This window comes from Podarcis vaucheri (assembly GCF_965113315.1).
Source record: "Podarcis vaucheri genome assembly, chromosome: 16".
Lineage (NCBI taxonomy): Eukaryota > Metazoa > Chordata > Lepidosauria > Squamata > Lacertidae > Podarcis > Podarcis vaucheri.
Genome location: NC_138754.1, coordinates 26,322,768 through 26,349,980, shown reverse-complemented (window position 1 = coordinate 26,349,980; position 27,213 = coordinate 26,322,768). Strand labels below are relative to the sequence as shown.

Genomic DNA, 27,213 nt, shown 5'->3' with positions numbered 1-27,213 from the left:
TTAGGAAGTGTGGCACTGTTCCTATTGCTTTTAGTTTAGTTAGGTAAAGGTAAAGGGATCCCTGACCATTAGGTTCAGTCGTGACCGACTCTGGGGTTGCGGTGCTCATCTCACATTACTGGCCGAGGGAGCTGGCGTACAGCTTCTGGGTCATGTGACCAGCAGAACTAAGCCGCTTCTGGCGAACCAGAGCAGCACACGGAAATGCCGTTTACCTTCCCACCGGAGTGGCACCTATTTATCTATTTGCACTTTTGTGCTTTCAAACTGCTAGGTGGGCAGGAGCAGGGACCGAGCAATGGGAGCTCACCCTGTCGTGGGGATTCGAACCGCCAACCTTCTGATCTGCACGCCCTGGCTCTGGTTTAACCCACAGTGCCACCCGCGTCCCTCTTAGCAGGCAGCAAAAAGCAATGCGGGGGCGGGGGGAGGAGCAGAGCTGCTCTGAACTGGACTATCCACTCTTGCACAAATGGTCTTTCACCCCCTTTGGGATTAATAATAATAATAATAATAATAATAAATTTATAAGCCACCCATCTGACTCATTTCCAAGAAATTAAAACACAGTAACACATTGAACATTAAAAGCTTCCCTATACAGGGCTGCCTTGGGTGTTTTCTAAACAACTGTATGGTTTTTTTTTTTTCCTTGACATTTGACGGGAGGGCATTCCACAGGATGGGCTTCACTACTGAGAAGGCCCTCTGCCTAGTTCCCTGTAACCTCACTTCTTGCAGAAGGCCCTCCAAGCTGGACCTCAGTGTCCGGGCTGAACGATGGGGGTGGAGATGCTTCTTCAGGTATACTGGGCCAAGGCCGTTTAGGGCTTTAAAGCTCAGCACCAGCACTTTGAATTGTGCTTGGAAACGTACAGGGAGCCAATGTAGGTCCTTTAGGACTGGTGTTATATGGTTCCAGTGGCTGCTCCCAGTCACTGGTCTAGCTGCCACATTCTGGATTAGTTGTAGTTTCCAAGTTGCTTTCAAAGGTAGCCCCATGTAGAGTGCATTGCAGTAGTCCAAGACAGAGATACAGTGGTACCTTGGGTTACAGACACTTCAGGTTACAGACTCCGCTAACCCAGAAATATTACCTCAGGTTAAGAACTTTGCTTCAGGATGCCCACCTTGGAAGAGTGGCAGATGAAGGTGATAGACTACATGGGACTGGCTGAAATGACTGACAGAATCCGAGACCAGGGGAAAGAGACGGCGGAAGAAGATTGGAAGAAATTTAAAATTTATCTCAAGAAATATTGCAAAATTAATGAATGTTAAAATGTTGTGGTTATATAAAGTAAGGGATTACAGCTGTTAAAGATTAAGTAAAAGAAAAGAAAAGGAAAAATTGGATAAAATTAAGGGGAAGGATGTGCTGAAATAATTTTGGGAATTGGAATGCAGAAAGGGGAGGTATGGGGAAGTCGACGAAGTAAGTTTAAGAAAAAAAGGAGTCGAAATTATATGTGTTTGTTTGTTATTGTATGTATATCTTTGTATTGTGTGTATTGTATGTGTTTTTAAAAATTGTGAAAATTTAATAAATATTTATTTAAAAAAAGAACTTTGCTTCAGGATGAGAACAAAAATCACGCAGTGGCAGCAGGAAGCCCCATCAGCTAAAGTGGTACCTCAGGTTAAGAACAGTTTTAGGTTAAGAATGGACCTCCAGAACAAATTAAGTTCTTAACCTGAGGTATCACTGTAACCCGAGCATGCACCACTCTGGCAAGACTGTGGAGGCATGTAGGGTCTCAGCATATCAGATGGAGCGGGTAGGCAGGTAGGTCCTGGATACAGAATTGACCCAGACGTGTCTCTGTCCAAACCCAGGGTCCTCTTTGCTGATTCCGGCAGAGGCAGCAGTCAGCAGCTCCAGCCTCCAAAGTCAGCAGAGGCCAAGAGGGGAGCCTCTCACTGCCCCGTTTATACAAAAGCCCCAAGCAGCAGGGAAGTGCCAGGAAATGGGGAAACAGAGGCCCATTCAGCCTGGGCCTCTGCTTCACAGAAGGAGCCTCTATTCAGAGAAGAGGGGGGGAAACTCAGCCCAGCGGCACTTCTGTAAACACAGCGCTTGTTATCGTTTCAGTGGGGAAATGGTTGCTGCTGCTCTGAGCCGCAGGCTTTTCAGCGCCAGGGATGTACCACTGTGCTCCCCTGACCGAGATGGGGGTGGGTGGGTGGGGAGGCAGCTCTCAGGAAAGCTGAGTGCAAAAGAATCCTGACCAGCTTGAAATTGCTTAAAAGAAGAGATAGGATCGTGTTTCTACCAGAGCTGAGCCAAAGGCTTCACAAAGTTTAATATTTGGAGCAAAGACTGCAGCAGAGAGATCCGTGACCTCCCTCTCTTTTTTGCACATTTCCCATGCCTGTTTGCAAGCCATGGTTCCCCTGGTCTGCTGCTCCTTTGTAGACATTAACCCCTCCCCAATAAAATTTGAAAGGGCTTCCTCACTGCTAAAATCCCAGCCAATCAGGGATCACATAGTGATCATGTTGACATCACAGTGCCAAGCAGCCTGTTCTATGGTTGTATTCACACCCATATTTAAAACACAGCTGCCTCAACTGTGGTTTGTTCAAGCCAACAAACCATGAATCGTTTCGCAGACCAGCCATAGTTTCTGTAACCAAACCCTCTTGCCTTGTGCCTCTGTAGCTTGATTGAGTATCTTGGTGGAGCAAAACACACACACACACACAAAAAAAATCCTCCACAGTCAGGCAAGGCTGACAATGCGTTCTGACATAACACAAAGCCATGGTTTGTGAGCTAACAGCAAACCGCGGCTTCACACTGGTTTGTTGCAAGAAAACAAACCCTGATTAATTCTACCAGGCTGGGCTTAGCCATTCAAAGACATGACACAGGGGCACTGACTGAACTGTCAGAATGGATCCTGACACATTTGCAAACCTAATTTAAGCCTCTGTCACCGTGACAAGAATTCTGAATCTCGCACGCCTGTTCATCATTCGTTTGTCTACACCGGGATCGTGTTGCCACACAGTCAGACCTGCAAACCATGGTTAGCTATGGGGCCCTTAACAGGATGTGGGGAACACATAATAATGGAGCTTGGGGGGGGCAGGAGACAACCGGAGCTGGTCCTTACCTACAACCTTTGGCAGCTTCTGGCGGCGAAGAGGGATGCGTGGAAGTTTCATGCTGATACGGCTGAACCTCCCACAAAGACGTCTCGGGGATTTCTTATGGGGTGGGTCCTGGTTTGAGCTGCAAGGGAAGATGTGCATTTTGGGTTAGACTCCTGGCAGATGTTAGCAGTGTGGAGGCAGATGGACTGGGACCAGGGTTGTCCTGGTGGATAGTGTGATGAAGGCCCCCATCACTTTGCTTTACTGTTAGGGTTGCCCCCTCTTTCTGCACTGCAGAAGGTCGGAGTAGATGCTCCTCCAACTCTACAATTCTATGATTCTTTTGGCACTGTGTCTGGTCAACATGGGCAAGCACAATGAGGAAGTAGTAGAGTCTTGAGGTGGCAGAAGGGGCTATACTACTTTCAGCCTTCTCACATGTGAATTCTTCCTATCCTCTTTTAAACCCATCCAATTTGTCGGACATCACTGCCTCCTGTGGCAGGGAGTACCATATCTTTGTAAATTTACCGTATTTTTTGCTCTATAACTCACTTTTTCCTTCCTAAAAAGTAAGGGGAAATGAGCGTGCGTCTTATGGAGCAAATGCAGGCTGCACAGCGATCACAGAAGCCAGAACAGCAAGAGGGATTGCTGCTTTCACTGTGCAGCGATCCCTCTTGCTGTTCTGGCTTCTGAGATTCGGAATATTTTTTTTCTTGTTTTCCTCCTCCAAAAGCTAGGTGCATCTTGTGGTCTGGTGCGTCTTATAGAGCAAAAAATGCGGTATTTATTTGGTTTTTCAAATTAAAATTTTATAATCACATATCAACATACAATAGAAAAAACAAGATTCCACAGAATCTCCTGGATTTCCCTCTTCCCCTTTGCGGGTCCTGTTGTTAGTCCTTTCCTCCTGCATCTTTTATAATAAACCAAATCTTTTTGCATCTCCATCATACCCAAAATTCACCATTAAAATACAAGTGACAGGGAGTACCATAATTTAAGAAGCTATGCGAAGGACTCAAATTTTATCTGTCCTGAATCTTCCAACATTCAGCTTTGTTGGGTGTCCACAAATTCTCTGCCTGCCGTGTACAATTTTATTCATTATCATGTGGCCTCTTGCTCACCTTTTCTCTAAACTGAAAAGTCCCAAATGCAGACACCTTAGGCAGAAGCAGACCAGACCCCCTCAATCACCCTCCCTCCTGCCCACCAAGGAGCCTCGGTAGCCCCCCTGCCAATGGGCTCAGGGTTCCCAGCATTGATGCTTACTCCCGGGAGTGGTCTTTCTTGCGGCAAACGCAGCAGCAACACAGGAGGGAGAGGAGGAGGAGGAGGAGGAAGGCCAAGAGGGCACCGGCTCCAATGACGCCCATCCGCTGGTTAGCCTCTGAAATGGAATCAGGAGAGAAACAACACCCCCCCTCTTGTTTTATTTTATTTAATGGAATTTGTACATTGCTCCATTGTAAAAAAAAAAAACAACTCTCAGCAGTTCCCAGAAATAAAACATGCATTGAAATGATTGATCAAAGTCAGAGTTACAAATTAAATTAAGCAGAAACAACAGCCCCCCCATTAAAAAATATAGACATTATAAAATAAAATTAACCTATTAAAATGCACGTCAACTTTACACATCCAGGTAGGCTTGCTGAAATAATCAAAATAGGCTTTTAGCAGGTGCTGAAAAAAACACACAGTGATGGCAGCTACCTGATTGTAAAGGGGCGGGGACTTCCAAAGTATACCTGCTGCCACACTAAAGGATTAACTCATTGAACGTGCAGAAAGACACTGCAGTTCTAAGTGGTTCGGCAGGCATATAATTCCAATTGCTTTCAGTTTCTCAATCTTAAATCAGTTCTCCACATTTCCACACCAGTTTGCATTAAAAAAAAATAAAAAATAAAGTCCTCATGCAAATTCAACAGCATTTTAGCATGTCTTTCTACTTAAACTACATTTTTGGACGCAAAATTGCCTAATTGTCAAAACAGTCCCCCTAATATGATGCATTTTCCTATGTCACCTTCACAAACTTATGCATTTATCTGACTTGGCTGCAGAACTGCATTGCAAAATTCAGAGAAGGGCAAAAATTTGTAGTGTTTCGACTCACCTATTATTACTATTTTTTAAATAAGGGGTCAATTTAGTTAAGTTTGCCTTTGGATGCAGATGGAATCAATTCTATCTCTCACCCCTAGTTAGGTAGGATGGAAACTAGTCCTGTTAGCCTGCAGAGGGAGCCTTGCCATAGAACTCTGCAGACTCCAAACTTCCCAATGGGAACAGTTCAGAACTAGCAGCCCAGGACTCGACTCAGCTGATGGATGCTGGTGATCCAAGCCACTTACCCATGTGGCAAGATCCAGTCAGTGGGTCGCAAGAATCTTCGTGGCACTTGCAGGATTCTGAACAGTTCACCCCGTAGTGACCAGTCTGGCACGTCACGTTACACCTGTGGGATGTGATACAAAAGTAGTAGTCAAGTACAACATTCCTTGTTTGCCTAGAGTGGACATGCAAAGGGGATGTTTGTTCCAGCCAGTCGAAAACTTCCTGTTTCCTCCTGGGCTGGGACATACTTCCTTTTGCATGTGACTAGAGGTGGGCGTGACCTTACCTGTGCAGGTAACAAAAGCACCAGGCACGCAGCACGCACACTCTCTTTGACTTCCTCTCTTCATTGGAGCAGCTTTTTTCAGAGAACAAAGAGACTATCTCCATATGGTATAGACTCACATGTATATATCTGTAACTAAATCTGCCTTCAGGGATCCAACTGTGAACTGATGATGATGTGAGTAAACTTCTTTTATATACCTTAAATAAGGTTGTGGCGTGTTTATCCTTTTAATAGGGAAATAAGGGATCTTACCAGGAATCAGTATTGAGAAGCTTAAACAAGCTTGCAACCAGCTACCTGCTGTGTGTTTATAGGGGAATGTTAAAACTCTGCTAAGTTATAGAACTTGCTAGCTCAAGTTAGGAAGGATATTAAAAAGGTAAAGGTGCCCCTGCCCGTACGGGCCAGTCGTGTCCGACTCTAGGGTTGTGCACCCATCTCACTTAAGAGGCCGGGGGCCAGCGCTGTCCGAAGACACTTCCGGGTCACGTGGCCAGCGTGACGAAGCTGCTCTGGCGAGCCAGCACCAGCGCAGCACACAGAAATGCCGTTTCCCGCTATAAAGCGGTACCTATTTATCTACTTGCACTTAAGAGTGCTTTCGAACTGCTAGGTGGGCAGGAGCTGGGACTGAAAGACGGGAGCTCACCCCGCCGCGGGGATTCGAACCGCCGACCATGCGATCGGCAAGCCCTAGGCACTGAGGTTTTACCCACAGCGCCACCCGCGTCCCATAGAATGTTAATAAACAATATATCCTCTCCTGCCTCTCTGAACATTCCCACAACACCTGAGGAATGAATTAACAGGTGAGTGGGGGGAAAGAGAAAGAGAAGGCAGGCAAGTCACCCTTTGCTCTCCCCTCCAGAAGCAGGGGTGGCTATTAAATCACCCAAGGGTGTCCTAACGGAAAGCATATCAGAATGTCGTCGTTTCCAGCTGATGCCGAAAGACAAAAACAAGGGTTAGGAGAGACAGAGGGAAATGGAATGATAAGACCACGCCTGGCCATGAGAACTAGAAACATGCTGAATTTCAGAAAAGAAAACTGATAAGGCCACAACCCAGCCTTCAAGGTCTATGATCACCTGTCTAAAGCTGACCAGAGGTAGCATTATTCTCAATTGATGATGGGGTGGAAGGTTTGCAGGCTAGGAAGGACCTGCTCACAAATTTATTGACAGCTGCACGGATTATGATAGCTAGGAAGTGGAAGGAGCAAGCAGACTATAAAATGGAAGAATGGTATGAAGAGGTGTGGGATATAGCTACTGATGATAAATCAACATGTGCCATTAAGGTAAGATGGGGGGAATAAGCAGGAGAAATGATTTTGAGGAGGTACGGAGGATGTTTGTAGAATTTGTACTGTTAAAACAGAAAGGGGTCAAACCATCACAAGGGGTGTTGAAATTTTGGGAGGTTGGATGGTTACAATGGAATGGTCTTGGTGGTGGTGGGGCATTTTTGTTCTTATTTATGTATGATTATTACTTTGTCAAACATAATAATAATAATAATAATAATAATAATAATAACGGTCTATGATCACCTGCCTGTGTGTAGGAACGGGTTACATCCCAATTAAATGTGTGTCAGTTCAACACTAGGCCACGGGTTGCTCCCTTTCTCTACAGCAAAGCTATGCAAAGACAGCTGACAAAAAATGAAGAGGCATTCTGGAGAGGTGCTGTCCGTCAGTGCAGACAGTATTGAGCAGGTTGCAGGTGAAGGCCAGCTGCTGGGAATCAGCAGTGGGGAAGGGGCTGCCCTCGTGTTCAGGTCCTGATTTTGGGCTTCCCATAATGGGTGTCTGGCTGGCCACTGTGAGCAGAGGATACTGGGCTAGTTGGGTCGCCGGTGTGATCCTGCTGGGCTCTTCCAATGTTCTTATGGACCCAGGTTCTGACTCAGTATAAAGCAGCTTCCCATATCACTATGATCCCTTTATTGTATCTGGTTGGCAAAACATCTGGCAAAAGGTTGGGTGGTCACCTGCCAGGGTGCGATTGCCACATTGTGTGGGGTTGGGCTGTGTGGCCCTTGGATTTCCTTTCAGCTCTGCAATTCTGTATTTCAGCTAAAGGAAGGTCCAAGCTGCAAAGCTGCTGGCTGAATGTCAGACGAGAGCAGCTGCTGCCATTCCACAGCCATCAGATTCTGTCAGGGATTTTCATGCTTCTTGAACATCCAAAGCTCTCCTGCTGGCTGCCTCCCCGGTGCCACGTGCCTCTTGGCAGAGAAAAGGGTAGGGGCCACTCACGGCCCGCAGAGCAGCTGCAAGCAGGCCTGCTCTAAAGGACTTCTTCGCACAACGTGGAATTTATTTGCAGGACCTGCTGTCACAAGAGGTGGTGACGCTCAGGAGTCCAGGTGGTTTTCAATGCAGGATATGCTGTGGGCTAAAAGGATGCTTTTAGTCCAGGGATGGAAAGAAGACAAAGTCCCTACCAGAGAGGAATGGCAAACTAAATTGCTGGAATATGCAGAAATGGCAAAAACGACTGGAAGAATCAGAAATCAAGAGGACGAAAGCTTTCACAAAGAACGGGGAAAATTTACATTTTATCTGTAAACAAATGAAAACATCAGCAGGTTTTTAACAACACTTGCAACGTTAACAAAAACTTTGGATAATAAATTGAAAAAATAGAGGAGGAGATAATAAGCAGTTGAAAAGGATAACATAAAGATCCATGGAGGGAACTGGGGCGGGGGGAGTCTGAGAGTCAAGAGAATCTTGCATTTTGAGTGTAATTGTGACATTGTTGGAATTTTGTAGTTGTAAAATCAAATAAAATGTTTATATATATATAAAAAACAAAGCAATCTTTGCTCACCTGGCGCGCACCGGATGTTTTGGACTTTGTCTCCCATCAGCTCCAGCCAGTATGGCTGTATGGTGCTGGGCTGATGGGAACTATAGTTCAAAACATGGTGCTGAATGGAGAGCTGCTGCCAGTCAGTGTGGACAAAACTGAGCTGGGTGGACCAATGGTCAGATTTGGCAGAAGGCAGGTTCTTATGTTCCCATTTAAACCAGGTTTTTATTCTGAACCATGAGGACTAGAATCTTGGGGAGGCATCCAGTTAAATAGAGCTGCTAACGCAGTATTTCCCAAACTTGGGTTTCCAGCTATTTTTGGACTACAACTCCCAACATCCCCAGCTAGCAAGACCAGCGGTCAGGGATGATGGGAACTGTAGTCCAAAAAACAGCTGGAAACTCATCTTTGGGAAACACTGTACTAGTGCAAAGATCTTTGCTTGCACAACAGAAGTTCCTCTCCCTCTCCTCCCTCTTTGCCACTCCAAATCTGCTCCAGAGGGTTGAAGGAACACCCAAAACAAATTTGGAGGGTCATTGGAAGAAGGACGCTCAGCTAAAATGGAAGCAGGTCTATTTAGATGGATATTGCCCTTGCTTTATTTTAAGAGGAAAGAGAGTAAGCCCAGGGTCTTGTGTTATTGTTGTTGTTTGTTCTAGAAAGGGGCAATATATATACGAATTCTGATCAATAAATAAACAAAACAGCACCTTGGCACAAATTCTGTTCAGTGCAACAGCTGCATGACGGGAAGCAATGAAACCACCCGTAGGAGGTCTATGAACTATCCTTTAGCTTTTTGTGATGGAAAAACAACAAAAAGCCCAAATCGAAACAAAGAGCCCTCTTCAGACAAACGGGACACTTTGCTCTGTGTTCCTTTCCAAGGAAGCTGTGCACAAATCCCTGCTTCCAACTTTCGTGGTGGAGAGGAAAGAACCGCAAAAGGAAGAGAGGAAGAGCTTTCGCTTGCAAAACAATCACACCACGGAGCCCGTTTGAACACACAGTCGTTCTCAGTAGCCAGCAAGCAAGCTGATGAGTAACTCCTGACCAAATCTTATTTTTAGCATGCTCAGGGCTTTCCATCTGCTGACACAGCTCTGAAGCCGCGCAGGTTCCTCCGTTTGCCAGGGCTGCTGTGGGCAACAAACATCAGCATCTAGCCTAGTGGTGTCAGCACTGACTGGCAGCCACTCTCCAGGCAGGGATTCTCGCCCAGCCCTACCCGGAGATGCCAGGGACTTAACCTGGGACCTTCTTTATATAATTCTTCCCCGTCACTGTATAAGGCAGCCTTATACTGATTCACATCATTGGTCCCTCTACCTCAGTATTGCCAACTCTGACTGGCAGAGGCTCTCCAGGGTTTCAAGCAGCGGGTGCTCCCAGCCCTCCCTGGAGGTGCCATTGGGGATTGAACCCGGGATCTCCTGCATGCAAAGCGGATGCTCTAACCACTGAGCAATGCTCCTCCCGAACGCTAGAATTGCACGCGCTGGATACGAGGACTCTTAGCATCGCACAACCACAAATGGAACGGCTCTCATCCGGTGACAGACAGATGACTTTTGGCACATATACTAAGATGTGAGAAAGTGGGGGAGAAGTTCCCATATACGCTTCCAGAGAGAAGTGCTTGCTGTGCTGAAAATATACCAAGTATTTGTCAAGAAATGGAAAAATGCAAGCAAGGCCCCGCTGCAGATTGGAGCTGACAGAGGAAGTGATGAGTAATGGTCTGAAGGCAAAACTTGCAGATTGGGCTGTGCTAACAGAGTTAAGGAAGAAGACAGCGAGACGCCCCGGTGGAACTACCCCCCCCCAAAAAAAACCCCTGGTATGGTTCACTGAGCCCAAATTGAGCCTTGGAAACAGACTAAGCAGCCAAATGTAATCAGGCCAGCTCTCGGTAGAACAGCAGCAGCAATAAAAAGCTGGTTTCTCCCTTAATTCCCAGGAGACGAGAAATCCAGATCCGGAGGCAGAGAGGAAGAACATGATGCCGTTTTTGAAAATGTCTTTTAAAAAGATTTATAGCATTGGGAAATGACTTGGGATTCAGTGGGCAAACTTGCACTTTGCAACTTTGCAATGTTTCCAGCGCACAGTTAAACTGCGGAACTCACTGTTACAGGAGGCAGTGACACTCACTAACTTGGGTGGCTTTAAAAGAGGATTGCAGGATAGGGCTATCAGTGACTGCCAACCATGATGACCATGCTCTGCCTCTGCAGAAATACTTCCGAACTTAAAAATGGTAAGCGTAATGCTGGTGGTCAGCAAAAGCGGTTCAAAGACTCTCTCAAGGCAAATCTTAAGAAATGTAGTATAAACACTGACAACTGGGAAACACTGGCCTGCGAGCGCTCCAGTTGGAGAACAGCCTTTAACAAAGGTGTCATGGGTTTTGAAGATGCTCAAACTCAGGACGCAAGGGAGAAACGTGCTAAGAGGAAGGCACGCTTGGCAAACCCTCACCGTGATCAACTCCTGCCCAGAAACCTATGTCCCCACTGTGGAAGGATGTGTGGATCCAGAATTGGCCTCCACAGTCACTTACGGACTCACTTTTTAAAAATGGAAGACAATCTTACTCGGCTATGAGTGATCATCAAAGAAGAAGAAGGATGCTGGACTAGATGGGATTTGGCTTGATCCAGCACAGCTTTTCTTATCCTCTAAAAAGGTAAAGGGACCCCTAACCATTAGGTCCAGTCGCAGACGACTCTGGGGTTGCGATGCTCATTTCGCTTTATTGGCCGAGGGAGCCGGTGTACAGCTTCCGGGTCATCTGGCCAGCATGACTAAGCTGCTACTGGTGAACCAGAGCAGCACACGGAAACACCATTTACCTTCCCGCCGGAGCAGTACCTATTTATCTACTTGCACTGGTGTGCTTTCGAACTGCTAGGTTGGCAGGAGCAGGGACCGAGCAACGGGAGCTCACCCCGTCACAGGGATTCGAAACGCCGACCTTCTGATTGGCAAGTCCTAGGCTCTGTGGTTTAACCTACAGCGCCACCTGCGTCCCTCTATCCTCTTATCCTCTAGAAACTAAGAAAATGACACCAGTGATTTTATGGGGGACACTTTGCTCTTCCGAGTCATCTTTAAATGAGTGCAAAAGAAAGCAGAGTGCAGAGGGTCAACTGCGAAAACACTTTCATTTCTTTCCCTGGGTTGGTGTTTGTATGGGGGGGGGGGCAGGAATCACGAGAATTTTTTTTTTTAAAAAAAACACCCCCAACACAAACACATTATTATGGCCTGGGAGGGAAAAGCCCAATGGCAGCACAACTGATTCTATAGGGCGCTTTCTGTTTAGCTTTTCACTTTTTTCTGGTTACCCCTGACCCACACCAAAACCTGGCAGAATAGACTTAAGAACATAAGGGCATCAGAAGAGCCTGCAGGATCAGGCCAGTGGCCCATTTAGTCCAGCCTTCTTCTCTCACAGCGGCCAATGTTCTCATACATGGAATGGCTTTTCCTTTCAAAATTGCTTCGACGTACCTTATGGGAAGCGATTCATAAACGGCGTCAAATAAGTGATAACTGTTTTGTGGAATATCAGCCGCACAATTGTAGAAAGGTTGGGGTTGTTTTTTTACAGTGGTACCTCTGTTTAAGAACTTAATTCGTTCTGGAGGTCCGTTCTTAACCTGAAACTGTTCTTAACCTGAGGTACCACTTTAGCTAATGGCAGTGGCATAGCATGGGGGATGCCAGGGGTGCCGGCCGCACCGGGCGCAACATTTGGGGGGGGCGCATTTGGCCGGCCCCCCTCGAGGAAGCGGGAACCTCTCCAAGGCGGGAGAGACCTCCTCCCGCCGCCAGCCTTCGGATGGCTGTCCTGAAGACTTGTGGTGGGAGCAGTGGCGTAGCGTGGGGGGTGCAGGGGGGGCTGCCGCACCTGGCGCAACATCTGGGGGCGTGTGGAAGAGACTCGAGTGCTAAAATCCACGGGTTAGGGGGCGCAAATTACTTGCCTTGCCCCGGGTGCTGAGAACCCACGCTACGCCACTGGCTAATGGGGCCTCCCCTGCTGCCGCGAGATTTCTGTTCTCATCCTGAGGTAAAGTTCTTAACCCGAGGTACTACTTTTGGGTTAGCGGAGTCTGTAACCTGAAGCGTCTGTAACCTGAGGTACCACTGTACTTCATTGAGTTGAATTTGTAATATTTAGCATTTTAAACTTATCGTACACAGATTCAAAGAGTTGGAAAGGATCCTGAGGATCACCTAGTCCAAACCCCTGCTATGCAGGAATACGCAGCTGTCCCAAAATTGGGGGTCAAACCTAAAATCTTATTATTATCAGCACTGCACTGCAACCAGCTGAGCTATCCTTGCTGCTTCTTTGTGAAGCAGGGGGCAGGTCTGTACAGGAATAATTAAAAGAGCAGAATGGAGACCCTGCATTGGGGTGCTGAGTCACTTACCAAATTCCTTGGAAGCCTGGCCGGCAGAGGCAGCGCCCCGACTCGAAGTCGCACGTGCCGTTGAAACAGTCGTTGCAGACAAAGGCGCAGTTCTCGCCGTAGGTCCCATTGCGACACTTCGTCTCACACCTGGAGGAAGTTCAAGATGGTGAGCGGGCAGTGGGGGGCAACAAGAAGGAACAGCCGCTCTCAGAACAGCTTTCAGCACAACAGCTGTTGTACATTTCTGAGCGCTATTCAAAGTATTGGTGCTGACTTTTAAAGCCCTAAATGGCCTTGGTCCAGTATACCTGAAGGAGCGTCTCCACCCCCATCGTTCTGCCCAGACACTGAGGTCCAGCGCCGAGGGCCTTCTGGTTGTTCTCTCGCTGCGAGAAGTGAAGCTACAGGGAACCAGGCAGGGGGCCTTCTTGGTAGTGGCACCCAGCCTGTGGAACGCCCTCCCATCAGATGTCAAGGAGATAACTATACAACTTTTAGAAGACATCTGAAGGCAGCCCTATTTAGGGAAGCTTTTAGTGTTTGATGTTTTGTCACTTTATTATTATTATTATTATTATTATTATTATTATTATTATTATTATTACAGTGGTGCCTCGCAAGACGAAAAGAATCCGTTCTGTGATTCTCTTTGTCTAGCGGTTTTTCGTCTTGCGAAGCAAGCCCATTGAAGGATTAGCGGATTAGCGCTATTAGCAGCTTTTCTGCTGATCGGATCAGCTGATAAGCGGCTTAGCGGCTTAGAAAAAGGGGGGGGGAGGAAAAAAAACCCAGCAGGAACTCGCAAGACATTGTCGTCTTGCGAAGCAAGCCCATAGGAAATTTGTTTTGTGAAGCACCTCCAAAACAGAAAACTCTTTCGTCTAGCGAGTTTTCCGTCTTGCGAGGCATTCGTCTTGCGGGGCACCACTGTATTATTATTATTATTTGATTGGGAGCTGCCCAGAGTGGCTGGAGAAACCCTGCCAGATGGGTGGGTACATACAAACAAGCCATACTGCTACCAACCAAACACAACCAAGCAAACCCTGGGCCCTCCAATCTCTCACAACACCAATAAAAAGATAACTATATAAATAAAGGACCGACCCACGAGACGCTGACATAAAAACCCTGCACAAAGACTATGCTATAGAATGAACAGATAATCGTCCCCCAACCCCCTCTCTCTTCTGTCTTTCCCCCCAAAATCTATGACAATAGTGCCCCATTTCAAATGTAAACAGATTGTAAAAAAGACCCAAGATCTGAACGTGGAGGTGCTATACTGTGTGTACTTTTCCTTATTTATTTGTTTGTTTTGTATCCGAAAAATCTTTAATAAAAACTTTTTTAAAAAAAACCCAACAACAGCTTTTTGCTTCTGCTTCTTAGCTTACTGACACGGCTTCTTCACATTACCATCTCCAACAGTGCACTGCCTTGACCACAAGCGGGTGGAGAACAGATCAGGATCTGCCGTTAGATCTCTGCCTGATTTGCAGTAGATTAGTAAGCGTTTCCAGCTCTTGATAACAGCAGCAGCAGCAACGTTTATATATTTCTAAATCGGGCTGCTGAAATTGAGAACCGAACGTTGGAAGATTCAGGATGGATTTTTATTTATTTATTTAAAAAGCCCTTCTCCCCACGCAGCACGTAGTTAAAACTGTGGAACTCGCTCCCACAGGAAACAGTGACATTGGGTGGCTTTGAAAGAAGAGTGGACAGATTCATGGCAAATTTGGATAGCTATTAGCCGTGACGGTTATGCTCCAACTATGAAGGCAGCAACACTTCTGAAAACCAGTCACTGGATACTGCATGCAGGAAGAAGAAGAAGAAGAAGAAGAAGAAGAAGAAGAAGAAGAGGAGGAGTTTGGATTTGATATCCCGCCTTTCACTCCCTTTAAGGAGTCTCAAAGCGGCTAACATTCTCCTTTCCCTTCCTCCCCCACAACAAACACTCTGTGAAGTGAGTGAGGCTGAGAGACTTCAAAGAAGTGTGACTGGCCCAAGGTCACCCAGCAGCTGCATGTGGAGGAGTGGAGACGCGAACCCGGTTCCCCAGATTACGAGACTACCGCTCTTAACCACTACACCACACTGGCTCGTGCTTGGGTCCTGCCTGCCTTCTTGGCTACTGTGCAAACAGTATGATGGACTAGATGGGCCTGACACTCTTTTTATGTTCTTAACTCTAACTAGGAGTGGACGTTTGTATCTCCACTTCAGTACCCAGCTTTGGTACTGAAAACTAATTGTTGGGCTCAGAATGTGCTCAGAGCAACTCTGCACTTGAATCCTCTCTGTCTTTTAAGGTTATGCTGAATCAGACCACCTAGTCCAGTTTCCTGTTCTTACAGGGGCCATCCAGATGCTTCAACGGGAAACCCCAAACCTGCTCTCCCCCCCCCCCCAGTTGGCATTCAGAACCATCCTGCCTCTGACAATGTGCATTTTGCACCAGGTGTTTCAGAGGTTGGAAATCTAATATAAAACAAAGTAGAATTGGCAAGCCTGAAATCTGCCTGCCCATAACCATCAGGCAAGCAAGTACAGAGTGTTGGCATGCAGAGGGCTGGGAGGCCAGCTGGCTAGCCCCGGCTGGGCCATTCCTTTCCAGCTGTCCCGCTGCGAAGACCATCACCTCTGCTCCAACGTAAATGAGCAACCTGGGCTTACTCAGCCAGGGCACACTATCAGCAGATCGAACTGTGCACACAGAATAGGCGTGAGGCTTGTGGAAGCATACTACAACTACAGATTTATTAATCATAAATCAGGACAAAGAAACATGTCATCTCTCTCTCATGTCGTCTCAGAGAGAACAGCTAAAAGCAACAGCTATACACACAACAGAAGTTCCCAGCATACTGTGCTGGAATGTAAACAGACATGTGACACGTAACAATTCCATGTCTGTTCCTTAAGGTGGAATGGAAATGTCAACACAGAGATCATTATTACTGTTGTTATTGTTATTGCTCTACCACTGCACTGTGGTAATAAAGATGGAGGTAGGGCAACTCACGGCCTGGTGCTCTAAGGGCCCTTGACAAGCCCATGCCAAACTCCCTTGCTAGACTCACCTGTCCCCGATCCAGCCAGGATTGCAGTGGGAACACTTGCCGTTGATGTGGTTGCAGGTGTGGCCGTCCTTGCAGGGAGGGCAGGTCTGGTCACAGCCCTCCCCGTAGAAGCCTGCTGAGCAGATCTGGTCGCACTTGGTGCCGTTCCAGCCAGCTTCGCATGCCAGGCAGCGCCCGTCCGCAATGGTGCAGGGCTGAAGCTCCTTGCATTGCCCACACCTGGAAAAGCCACAGAGAGGCAGGTCAGTCAGGAAGGAGATCAACAAAGCCCTGCAAAGTAACTGGTCCTCCCCAAGTGTAGCAGGCTGGGGTCACAGGGGGTGCAAAGCCTGTTACTATTTCTGCAGCAGGGTCCCACCCTCTAGCATCCTAGAACTGTCCAATGAACATGAAAGGAGAGGGGGTTTTTTAGCTACAGAGAAGACACCTCCCTTTTAATACTGAAAAAGATGGGACCTTTTTGGCCTGAACCAGGTACAAAGCTCTTCTCACATTCTAGTTTACAGGAAAGCTAAATATTAGTAGTAGTAGTAGTAGAAGAAGAAGAAGGAGAAGGAGAAGGAGAAGGAGAAGGAGAAGGAGAAGGAGAAGGAGAGGAGTTTGGACTTGATATCTCGCCTTTCACTCCCCTTAAAGAGTCTCAAAGCGGCTAACAATCTCCTTTCGCTTCCTCCACCCACAACAAACACTCTGTGAGGTGAGTGAGTCTGAGAGACTTCAGAGAAGTGTGACTGGCCCAAGGTCACCCAGCAGCTGCATGTGGAAGAGCAGAGACGTGAACCCGGTTCACCAGATTACGAGTCCACCGCTCTTAACCACTACACCATGCTGGCTCCCATGGTGGGAAGCTGAGGAGGCGTGACTAAGTGGGAGGAATCGGGGCGGGGCTTGGGGATATTATTCTGGGCCATCCCTCGTTCCCCAAAACCAGAGCACTGATCCACCTTTCGGTGCATGAGTTTCCACTAGGCATGATTTGCAATTTCGCCACACATGTTTCGCAGGGGACTCTTGGCTGGGGGGTTGGACCAGATGATCTTTGGGGGTCTTCTAAGGTTGTAAGAGGGACGCGGGTGGCGCTGTGGGTTAAACCACAGAGCCTAGGACTTGCCGATCAGAAGGTTGGCAGTTCGAATCCCTGCAACGGGGTGAGCTCCCGTTGCTCAGTCCCTGCTCCTGCCAACCTAGCAGTTCGAAAGCACGTCAGAGTGCAAGTAGATAAATAGGTATCACTCCGGAGGGAAGGTAAACGGCGTTTCCGTGCGCTGCTCTGGTTTGCCAGAAGTGGCTTAGTCATGCTGGCCACATGACCTGGAAGCTGTACGCTGGCTCCCTCGGCCAGTAAAGCGAGATGAGCACCGCAACCCCAGAGTCGGCCACGACTGGAGCTAATGGTCAGGGGTCCCTTTACCTTTACTAAGGTTCTATGATTCTATGACCGCTGCCCCCCTGCCTTACCTCCTCCGGCAGCCTTGCCCGTAGAATCCGGCTGGGCAGGGCTCCCTGCAGAACTTCCCCCGATATCCCGGCTCGCAGGTACAGGTCCCGTCCAGCTGGTTGCACTTGCCCATGTGGCACTGGCAGTAGCGGTCGCAGCGAGGGCCGAAGGTGCGCCCCCGGCACTGGCACCGGCCCGTGAACTGCTCGCAGGGCGAGTTGTTGCAGGAGCACTGGTTGTTGCAGCTGCGGCCCCACCAGCCCGGCTGGCAGATGCAGGTGCCCACCTGCTGGTCGCACTGGGAGTTGAGGCTGCAGTAGCAGGCGCTGGAGCACTGGGGGCCCCACCAGTTGGGCTCGCAGGTGCATTTGCCGGTCTTCTGGTCACACTTGCCGTGCTTGCACAGGCAGGCGTTCTCGCACTTGGGCCCCCAGCGGTTGGCGTTGCAGGTGCACTGGCCCGTCACGTCCTCACATTGCCCGTTGGGGTGGCACTGGCACATCTCCTTGCAGTCGGGGCCCCAGAACTGGCGGGGACACTCTGTGGGGGGGGGGAGGGATGGGGGAGGATGACGACAACAAGGTTAGCACAGGGGCTGGAGGAGCGGGAACCTGTTTTTTTTTTAAAAAAAATCGAGACCGAGGGCCGCATTTGCTCCTTCTGAGGGCCACATGATGTGGTGGGCAGGGCCACAGGCCAAAGTAGGCGGAGCAACAGGTGTAAATGTAGAGGTGTGTACAGTGCGTTGTATACTGGGCATGACTAAGCAAGGCCTGTGAATTTCAATGGGTCTACTCTGCGTAAAACGTGGATGACTACCACCCAGTAGGAGAGTCTTGTTTAAAATATATTTGATGTAGTTGTGTTTTTATGAACAGTATAATAATAATTATACCCACCCATCTTGCTGAGTTGCATAAATCGTCTTATTTAGAAGGCAATTAATAAATCAATGATAATGATAATAATAAAAAAAACATTCAATACAGCCCTTAACATAGAGGTTTTGTTGTATATATATTATGGAATACAGCTTCATATACAGTGGCACCTCTAGTTGCAGACACGATCCGTTCTGGAGCGCTTCTTCGCAATGCGCAAAGCGTGCAGAACGCTTTTGCGTCTGCGGCGAAACCCGGAAGTATACACTTCCAGGTTTGCCGCAACCCGAAAATCCACAACATGAAGCAAACACAACAAGAGGTATGACTGTATGTGTCATTTCAATTTTTTAATGTTCAGTATATGCATATTCAACCTTGAAGAATTGAAATGTCACAGGTTAACTCTGAATAGCCCTTTTATTTTGTATTTAACAAAAATGAGATACCATGTACCAGAACAGAAGGCCTCTAAGCCGTTTACAGTGGACCGCTTAGTAAAACCATCAAGGTGCTAAAAATGCTGTCAATTTAAACACACACACACACAGCTTCCCCTCCTCATTTAATTCCCACCAACCACCCTGTGAGGCAGCTCAGGCTGAGAGGCAGTGACTGGCCCTCAAGCCTCTCCTGGGTTCTTGTATGGCACTGTAACCACTACACGGCCCTGTCCTCTGTACTCACTGGTTTCACAGTTGGCACCAAAGTAACCATGGCGGCAGCGGCATTCGTTGGGCCTCACGCAGACCTCATTGTCCTTGCAGGTGAAGTTTCCCTCGCACGCAGCTACGAGGGGGAGAGAAAGAGAGGGGATAATTGAGAAAACGGGGACATGTGGAACTGACGGCTGGCGGGACACCCGTGCGAAGAGAGTGGGAGCCTCTCCCCCACCCTTGCGCGCCCAACAGAGGTGCCACTAAGCCAGAGACCCCCTAGCGGGTGTCAGCAGGTGACTAACTTGGCTGGAGTGTCAGTTCAGAGAGGGATGAAAAGCAGCTAATTGGAAGAAACACACCAAACAAACCTTGAAGGAATGCCTACAGAAAAGGATGCCGGTTCGCCAGCTATGACCATTCCTACACTGGCATAGCCTGGCCTCAGCTGCCCATGCGCTAGTGACCTTCTGCTTGACTACTGCAATGTGTTGACTGTGGGGCTGCCCTTGAAGACGGCCTGCAGGCTGCAGCTAGGGCAGAATGGGGCGGATAATGGTGCATATTCTTGAAGGGAACATGCATCGCTGGTCCTGAAAAGGCTGCACTGGCTGCTGCTGAACTACCAGGCCCGATTCAAGGCCTAGTACGAGCGTATCAAGTCCTAACTGAATTGGGGCCCGAGTACCTAAATGGGTGCTTTCCCCAATATCAACCATCTTGGACCCTACGATTGGTAGGTGAGGACTCGTTGGTGCTACCTAGTTGGCACTGACCCCCTGGCAAGACCTTTTCAGTGGTGGCTCCCTGTGTGTGGAACGCCCTCTCTGGTGAGGTGCGCCTGTCTCCCTCAGGACTAGCATTCAGGAGACGTTTTAAATTCCTGCTCACTCAGGCATTGGGCGTCTGCAAGACACTGTTCCTGACAAACCTTGAGAGAATGGCTTTAAACCTTTCGTAATAGCGCTTTAAGCTGTGTTTAGAATGCTATTAGCAGTGCCTAGGTTTTCAAGAACGTATTAGCGCGGCTGGGTCTGGGTCACTCTGGGCTCCTGAGAGAATTAATTACCAGAAACAAGTTGGGAGTATGTCACATTGTGTTAATTGAGGTTTGCTCCTGAATAAGTGTGCCTAGGACTGTCTTCCTGACGCTGGAGTCTCTGTGGAGAAACTCCAGCAGATAATAGCAAAGATGGACTGCAATGAATAAATGCAGGGGGTCACACTAGATGGCCCCTGGGGTCCCTCCTTCCGACTCTTGGTTAAAAGAAGGTAGCTCACTTTGGGCAGACAATGCAGAGTTTTAAAATGGAAACTAAGAGAGTGACAGGGACAGTTTTGGAGGAAGGTTTTTAATTTGATTCGGTATTCTAACTTTTGTCAGTTTTAAAATTGGGTTGTAATTTTTTCTTGATATGACTGTTTTATAAACCGCTTTGAGGTATTCTTTCTTTCCTTTTTTTACCATCAAGCAGTGAATCAATTTTATGAAGAAAGCAAGCAAGCAAACAAAAAAGCTGAGCTAAAATAAAATAGGCTTTGGGGTGGTAAAATGGCTCCAAGTAAAACCAGGTGGGGTGTGTCAGAAGCTAGAGAGTTTTTAGCTCCTCTAGGTTACTTTGAAAATACAAGACTTTTTTATTTTTTACCTCAACAGGTTAATAATAGTGGGGTAGGCAAACAAACACCACCCTTTTTGTAGAAATCGGATGGTTTTTTGGGATGTGTTTCGTTTACAGAACAAAAACCGAAAATGGAAAGTGGTTGAAATTTTTGGGGGGCGCTGTTTACTATTGCCCAGCCAGGTGATGGGAACCTAAAAAGGTTGTGTTGTAGGTCTAGTTCACTTACAGCACCATCAACCTTCCTTCATGAGGACATGGGTCTTTAGCAGGCTGCACATTGAAGATTTCCAGACTAGGTCACTCGTGGGACGGGGGACCGCAGGCAGAGGCAACCCCCCTGCCCCAAGAGGCTGCTGAGAACACCATCCTTCCTTCAGGTTTCCAATTCAAGCCTTTGCTTCTTAAGAACCAGACTAATCCATGAGAAAAGTGCCTCATTCCCCCCCCTCGGGAACCCCCACTGAACAGACATTGACAGGTACACAGTCCCCACATGGGAAGGAGGCAGAAGGTTCCAGAAAGCCCAAAGACGGACACCAGAAAGAAATCTAGAAAAGCACAGAAACATTATTAGGCGGCAGCAGGCTAAGCCAAGAGAAGGAAAGAGTTTAGCATGCACACAGGAAGATTTTTTAAAATAAAAAAACCCCCACAGAAACCCAGAGAACACCCAGTTCCCATCACCTGTGAGATGGCAGGCAAAGCACTTACTTACCCCATGGACGGTGGAGACACTACTCTGGCCCCAGCGGAAGTGCTTTGGGTAGGATCCGGCCAAGGCGCTACAGACATGCAAAGGAGGAGTTGAGGGAGCGGGGAGTTAGTTAGAAGAACTCTGAGGTATTAGTTGGTTATTCAGCCTTTTAAATACACAGGCAAAATGCAGAGGAGCACCGCTAGCTTTCCCGCATGGCAACCGTTTCCAGAGAGGGCGGCAAAAAAGAAGAGTCCTGGGGCACATTAAGGACTAAGGAATTTGTGACGGTACAAGCATCCGGGGACCGCTGTCCCTTTCATTTGTGAAAGCTTAAGATTTTTTTTTTTTTACCAGCCTTCAGCTGTTTTGGACTAGAACTCCCATCTGCCCCATCAGAATAGCCTACTGGATTGGGCCACTGGCCCACCAAGCCACGGCAGCTAGACTAGTGACTGGGAGTGGCCGCCGAGAACCTATAACACTGGTTCTGAAAGACCTACATTGGCTCCCAGTACATTTCTGAGCACAATTCAAAGTGTTGGTGATGACCTTTAAAGCCCTAAATGGCCTTGGCCCCGTATACCTGAAGGAGTGTCTCTACCCCCATCGTTCAGCCCGGACACTGAGGTCCAGCGCTGAGGGCCTTCTGGCGGTTCCCTCCCTGTGAGAAGTGAGGTTACAGGGAACCAGGCAGAGGGCCTTCTCGGTAGTGGCACCCGCCCTGTGGAACGCCTCAGGGAAATAAACAACTACCTGACTTTTAGAAGACACCTGAAGGCAGTCCTGTTTAGGGGAGTTTTTAATGTTTGATGTTTTCTCGTGTTTTTAATATTCTGTTGAAAGCCGCCCAGAGTGGCTGCGAAAACCCAGCCAGATGGGCAGGGTATGTATGTATGTATGTGTGTATGTACAGTGGTACCTTGGGTTAAGAATTTAATTCGTTCTGGAGGTCTGTTCTTAACCTGAAACTGTTCTTAACATGAGGTACCATTTTATCTAATGGGGCCTCCTGCTACAGACGCCGCGCAATTTCTGTTCTCATCCTGAAGCAAAGTTCTTAACCCAAGGTACTATTTCTGGGTTAGCAGAGTCCGTAACCTGAAACGTCTGTAACCCAAGGTACCACTGTATGTATGTATGTATGTATGTATGTATGTATGTATGTAAGGGACGCGGGTGGCGCTGTGGGTTAAAGCCTCAGCGCCTAGGGCTTGCCGATCGTAAGGTCGGCGGTTCGAATCCCCGTGGCGGGGTGCGCTCCCGCTGCTCGGTCCCAGCGCCTGCCAACCTAGCAGTTCGAAAGCACCTCCGGGTGCAAGTAGATAAATAGGTACCGCTTACCAGCGGGAAGGTAAACAGCGTTCCGTGTGCTGTGCTGGCTCGCCAGATGCAGCTTTGTCACGCTGGCCACGTGACCCGGAAGTGTCTCCGGACAGCGCTGGCCCCCGGCCTATAGATGTGAGATGGGCGCACAAACCCCAGAGTCTGTCAAGACTGGCCCGTTCGGGCAGGGGTACCTTTACCTTTACCTTTATGTATGTATGTATAAATAAATAAATAAATAAATAAAGGAATCGTAGAATTGTAGATTTGGAAGGAACCCTGAGAATCATCTCATCCAACCCTCCGCAATGCAGCTGTCCTTACGGGGATCGAACCTGCGACCTTGGCATTGCCAGCACCACGCTCTAACCACCTGAGCTATCCACTTAGTCCAGCATCCTGTTCTCACAGGGGCTGCCCATAGGTCTGTGGGAAACCCGCAAGCAGGACCTGAGTGCAACAGAAACTCTTTCCTCCTGTGGTTTCCAGCAGCTGGTACAGTGGTGCCCCGCAAGACGAATGCCTCGCAAGACGGAAAACTCGCTAGACGAAAGAGTTTTCCGTTTTGGAGGTGCTTCGCAAAACGAATTTCCTATGGGCTTGCTTCGCAAGATGACAATGTCTTGCGAGTTTCTGCTGGTTTTTTTTCCTCCCCCCCCCTTTTCTAAGCTGCTAAGCCGCTTATCAGCTGATCCGATCAGCAGATAAGCCGCTAAAAGCCGCTAATAGCGCTAATCCGCTAATCCGTCAATGGGCTTGCTTCGCAAGACGAAAAAACCGCTAGACGAAGAGAATTACAGAACGGATTCTTTTCGTCTTGCGAGGCACCACTGTATTCAGAAACATTGCTGCCCCTAACTGGGGAGGCAGAGCACAGCCATTGGGGCTGGTACCCATAAATAGCCTTTTCCTCCATTAATTGGTCGGATCCTCTTTTAAAGTCATCTAGGTTGCTGCCCATCTCTGCCTCCTGTGGGAGGGCGTTCCATAGTTTCACTCTGCCCTGAGTGAAGGACTTTCTTTTTTCTGCCCCGAACAAACATCACCAGAGGTGGCAGAAGCCCCTCGGCTTACAGCAGGTCTGCTGCCGACCTGGAGATTTGAACACTGAGCTGGTCAACTGCACAGACGCACACATGCACACACGTACATATGCACACACATGCAGACTGGCTGCTCCCGAGGCCAGGAGGCGGCCGCTGTTGATCAGCACCAAGAAATATTACTCCACAGGAAAGGAAGGGGGGCCTCAGCCAACTGGAACGGCGGTGGATTTACTAGGCCTCCAAAAATAGCTCCTCCAAGTTTCCCAGCAGCGCCTTGGGACTCCAAGTCCCGAGAACTTGTGCAGCCTCCCTCTCCCCGCTCGGCCGAGTTCTACAAAGGATTCCAGCCGGAACCTGGGGATGCCAAGTTCCAGCACCGAGGGGGGACCTTCTGGCTACGGACAACAGAGAACAGTGAAGGAACGGTGGAGAAACTGCTGCTTCCTTTCTTCCAGCTTTTTGCTTGGGCAAGCGACAACTCTGCTAAGAGTGAACGGGGGGGGGGGGGGGCGGACCCTGCTCCCCCGTACCCGGGCCGTTCAGGGGGCATTTGTTTATTTATTGTACTTCCACCCACCCCTTTTGTCCAAGCGGCTCAAAGTGCCGTACCTGGTTCTGCTCCCCTTCCTCATTTAATCCCCAAAATGACCCTGAGAGGCAGCGACTAGACGCCGAGATCACAGGCGGTGAGCTTCATAGCCAAGTGGGAGGATTCGAACCCTGGTCTCCCAGGTCTTAATCCGACGCTCAAACCCCTACACCACCACTGGCCTTGCCTCGGAGGAGCCTGATTTAAAATAAGGTGTATTGGGGGATTTGTTTACAGTGGTACCTTGGGTTAAGTACTTAATTCGTTCCGGAGGTCCGTTCTTAACCTGAAACTGTTCTTAACCTGAAGCACCACTTTAGCTAAAGGGGCCTCCCACTGCTGCCACGCCGCCGGAGCACGATTTCTGTTCTCATCCTGAAGCAAAGTTCTTAACCCGAGGTAATATTTCTGGGTTAGTGGAGTCTGTAACCTGAAGCATATGTAACCTGAAGCATATGTAGGTACCACTGTATTTACTGCATGAATAAATTGCATACATGGAATTGTATCTCACCTTCTTTTCTCCCAGGAGCTCAACGTGGTATGCCTGGCTCACCCCCCCCACTCCTCATTTAGCCCCCACAATAACTCTGTGAGGTAGGTTAGTCCGAGAGGCAGAGACTGGCACAAAGTTGCCCAGTGAGCTTCAAGGCCAAGTGGGGATATGAACTCCCAGGTCCTGGTCTGACACTCTAACCACTACACCACCGCTGCCTCTCACATCTGGTCCGTCCTCGTTTGTTCCCTCAGGTGGTCAAGAACCAGGGCTGCACGCCACGCACTGGCAAAATTCAAATTCTGCAGCAAGAAAAGCTAATTCTCCAAACTGCACCAATCGTGTGAAATTTATCCACTTTCTACCAGCAATCAGGGTAAGAAGCAAGGAGCTAGAGAATACAGGGCAGTGAAGCTGCCCCCCCCCCATGTAAACCACCGAAAAGCTTCCTCTGCAACCTATCTGTCTCCTGAGACTTCTCCCAGGTGATGCCCTCAAATTTCCAGGCAACTCTGGGCAGTCATGAGGACTACTAACTTGATTAAACATGGCATAGAGAAAGCAGATAGAGCAGTTTTGTGTGGTTAGTGGATGAGGGGAACTAGGCTATTTCCCTAAATGTCTCCAGTAAGTATTAAAGCATAGCGCCTCCTTTCCCAAAGCTCGGGAAGCTTCTGCCCACATTGGGAGGGAGGTGCGATGCTCATGCGAGTGACATTCCCTCACAAGCCTGGTGCCTCTGGCCCTCACTCTTCCCCTGAGAAAAATTTCACTGCATACCACTGAGATAGAGAAAAGTTTTCCTCTCTGTCTTGCAACACTGGAACTCATAGGCACCTAGTGAAGCTGGGCGTTCTACCAAAAAACCATATCAGAACGTCGTCATTTTTAGATGATGGCAAAAAGCAGAACGTGGGTTAGGAGAGAAAGAGGGAAATGGAGCAATAAAGCCATGTCTGGCCATGAGGACTGCAAACATGCTGAGTTTTAGAAATGAAAGCTGACACACCCAGGGTTTTAGTCAAGTTGCCGGAGTCTGCATTTCAAAGCCTGACCCAGCCTTCAAGGCATGGCTACAATCCAGGGCTTCCCCCTCTCCCAGCCGGAACTCGCCGGAACTGAGTTCCGGCACCTCTCAGGTGGGCACCATTGCAAATATAACAAGGGAGGTGTTAACGGTGAGTTCTGGCACCTCTTTTTCCTAGAAAAGGAACACTGATGATCACCGGCTCTGTATAGGAAGGCATTAAAAGGTAAAGGGACCCCTGACCATTAGGTCCAGTCGTGGCCGACTCTGGGGTTGCGGTGCTCATCTCACTTTATTGGCTGAGGGAGCTGGCGTACAGCTTCTGGATCATATGGCCAGCATGACCAAGCCGCTTCTGGCAAACCAGAGCAGCGCATGGAAATGCCGTTTACCTTCTTGCCAGAGCGGTACCTATTTATCTACTTGCCCTTTGACGTGCTTCCGAACTGCTAGGTTGGCAGGAGCAGGGACAGAGCAACAGGAGCTCACCCCATTGCAGGGATTCGAACCGCCGACCTTCTGATCAGCAAGTCCTAGGCTCTGTGGTTTAATCCACAGCGCCACCCGCATCCCATTGTAGGAAGGCATTACATCCCAGTTAAACAGTATGACAATCTAACACAAGGCTACAGGCTACTCCCCTTCTCTATAGCAAAGCTGTGCAAAGACAGAGCCATCGGAAAATTTACAAAGGCATTCTGAAACCCAGGAGAGCTGCTGCCAGTCCGTGCCGACGATACTGAGCAGTAGTAAGAGTTGACATGAGAGAAGAGCGTTAAATTTTGCATGGCATGGCGAACGCCACCGGAGAAAAGCATTTCTCCTTCTCCCCTGACTCTAGAAGTCATGGGCAGCCAGTGAAGTTGAATGTCGGGAGATTCAGGACAGACCAAAGCAAGGAGTTCCTCACACAGGCTCTTCAGCCCATAGATCCCATCAGCCCCAGCAAGCACGATCCAGTAGCCAAGGATGATGGGAGTTGTAGTCCTACCTGGAGGGGAAAAGTTCCCCACACTTGATATGAACTACTGTATTTTTCGCTATATAAGATGCACCTGACCATAAGATGCACCTAGTTCTTAGAGGAGGAAAACAAGAAAAAAAATATTCTGAATCTGAGGCCCCTTCCCTCCTTGCGCTACGCATTCAAGCACTCCTGATCCTTGCCAGGGGCTGCCTATGCCGCAACTACCACTTCTGCTGCTTCCAGCATGTCAAGGGGCTTGTGAGGAATAGAGCCAGGCAGCCGGCTTAGGGGGCAGCCGGGCTCTCGGGTAGGCTAGAGAGAAGCCCGAGGCAGGTGGGAAAAAGAAGAGGAAGAGGAAGGAAGAAGGAGGAGGGAGGATCAGGC

At 48.5% G+C, this 27,213-nt stretch overlaps 1 protein-coding gene across 1 annotated transcript in view; it reads right to left on the bottom strand.

Moving 5' to 3' along the window:
• SCARF2 (scavenger receptor class F member 2) overlaps nt 1-27,213 on the bottom strand; it is a 49,953-nt gene that overhangs the window by 15,936 nt on the left and 6,804 nt on the right. Inside the window, 7 exon segments of the mRNA XM_082203114.1 lie at nt 3,120-3,238; nt 4,381-4,498; nt 5,469-5,572; nt 13,014-13,142; nt 16,085-16,303; nt 17,543-18,062; nt 19,091-19,192. Of these exon segments, the coding sequence (XP_082059240.1) occupies nt 3,120-3,238; nt 4,381-4,498; nt 5,469-5,572; nt 13,014-13,142; nt 16,085-16,303; nt 17,543-18,062; nt 19,091-19,192 (1,311 nt within the window).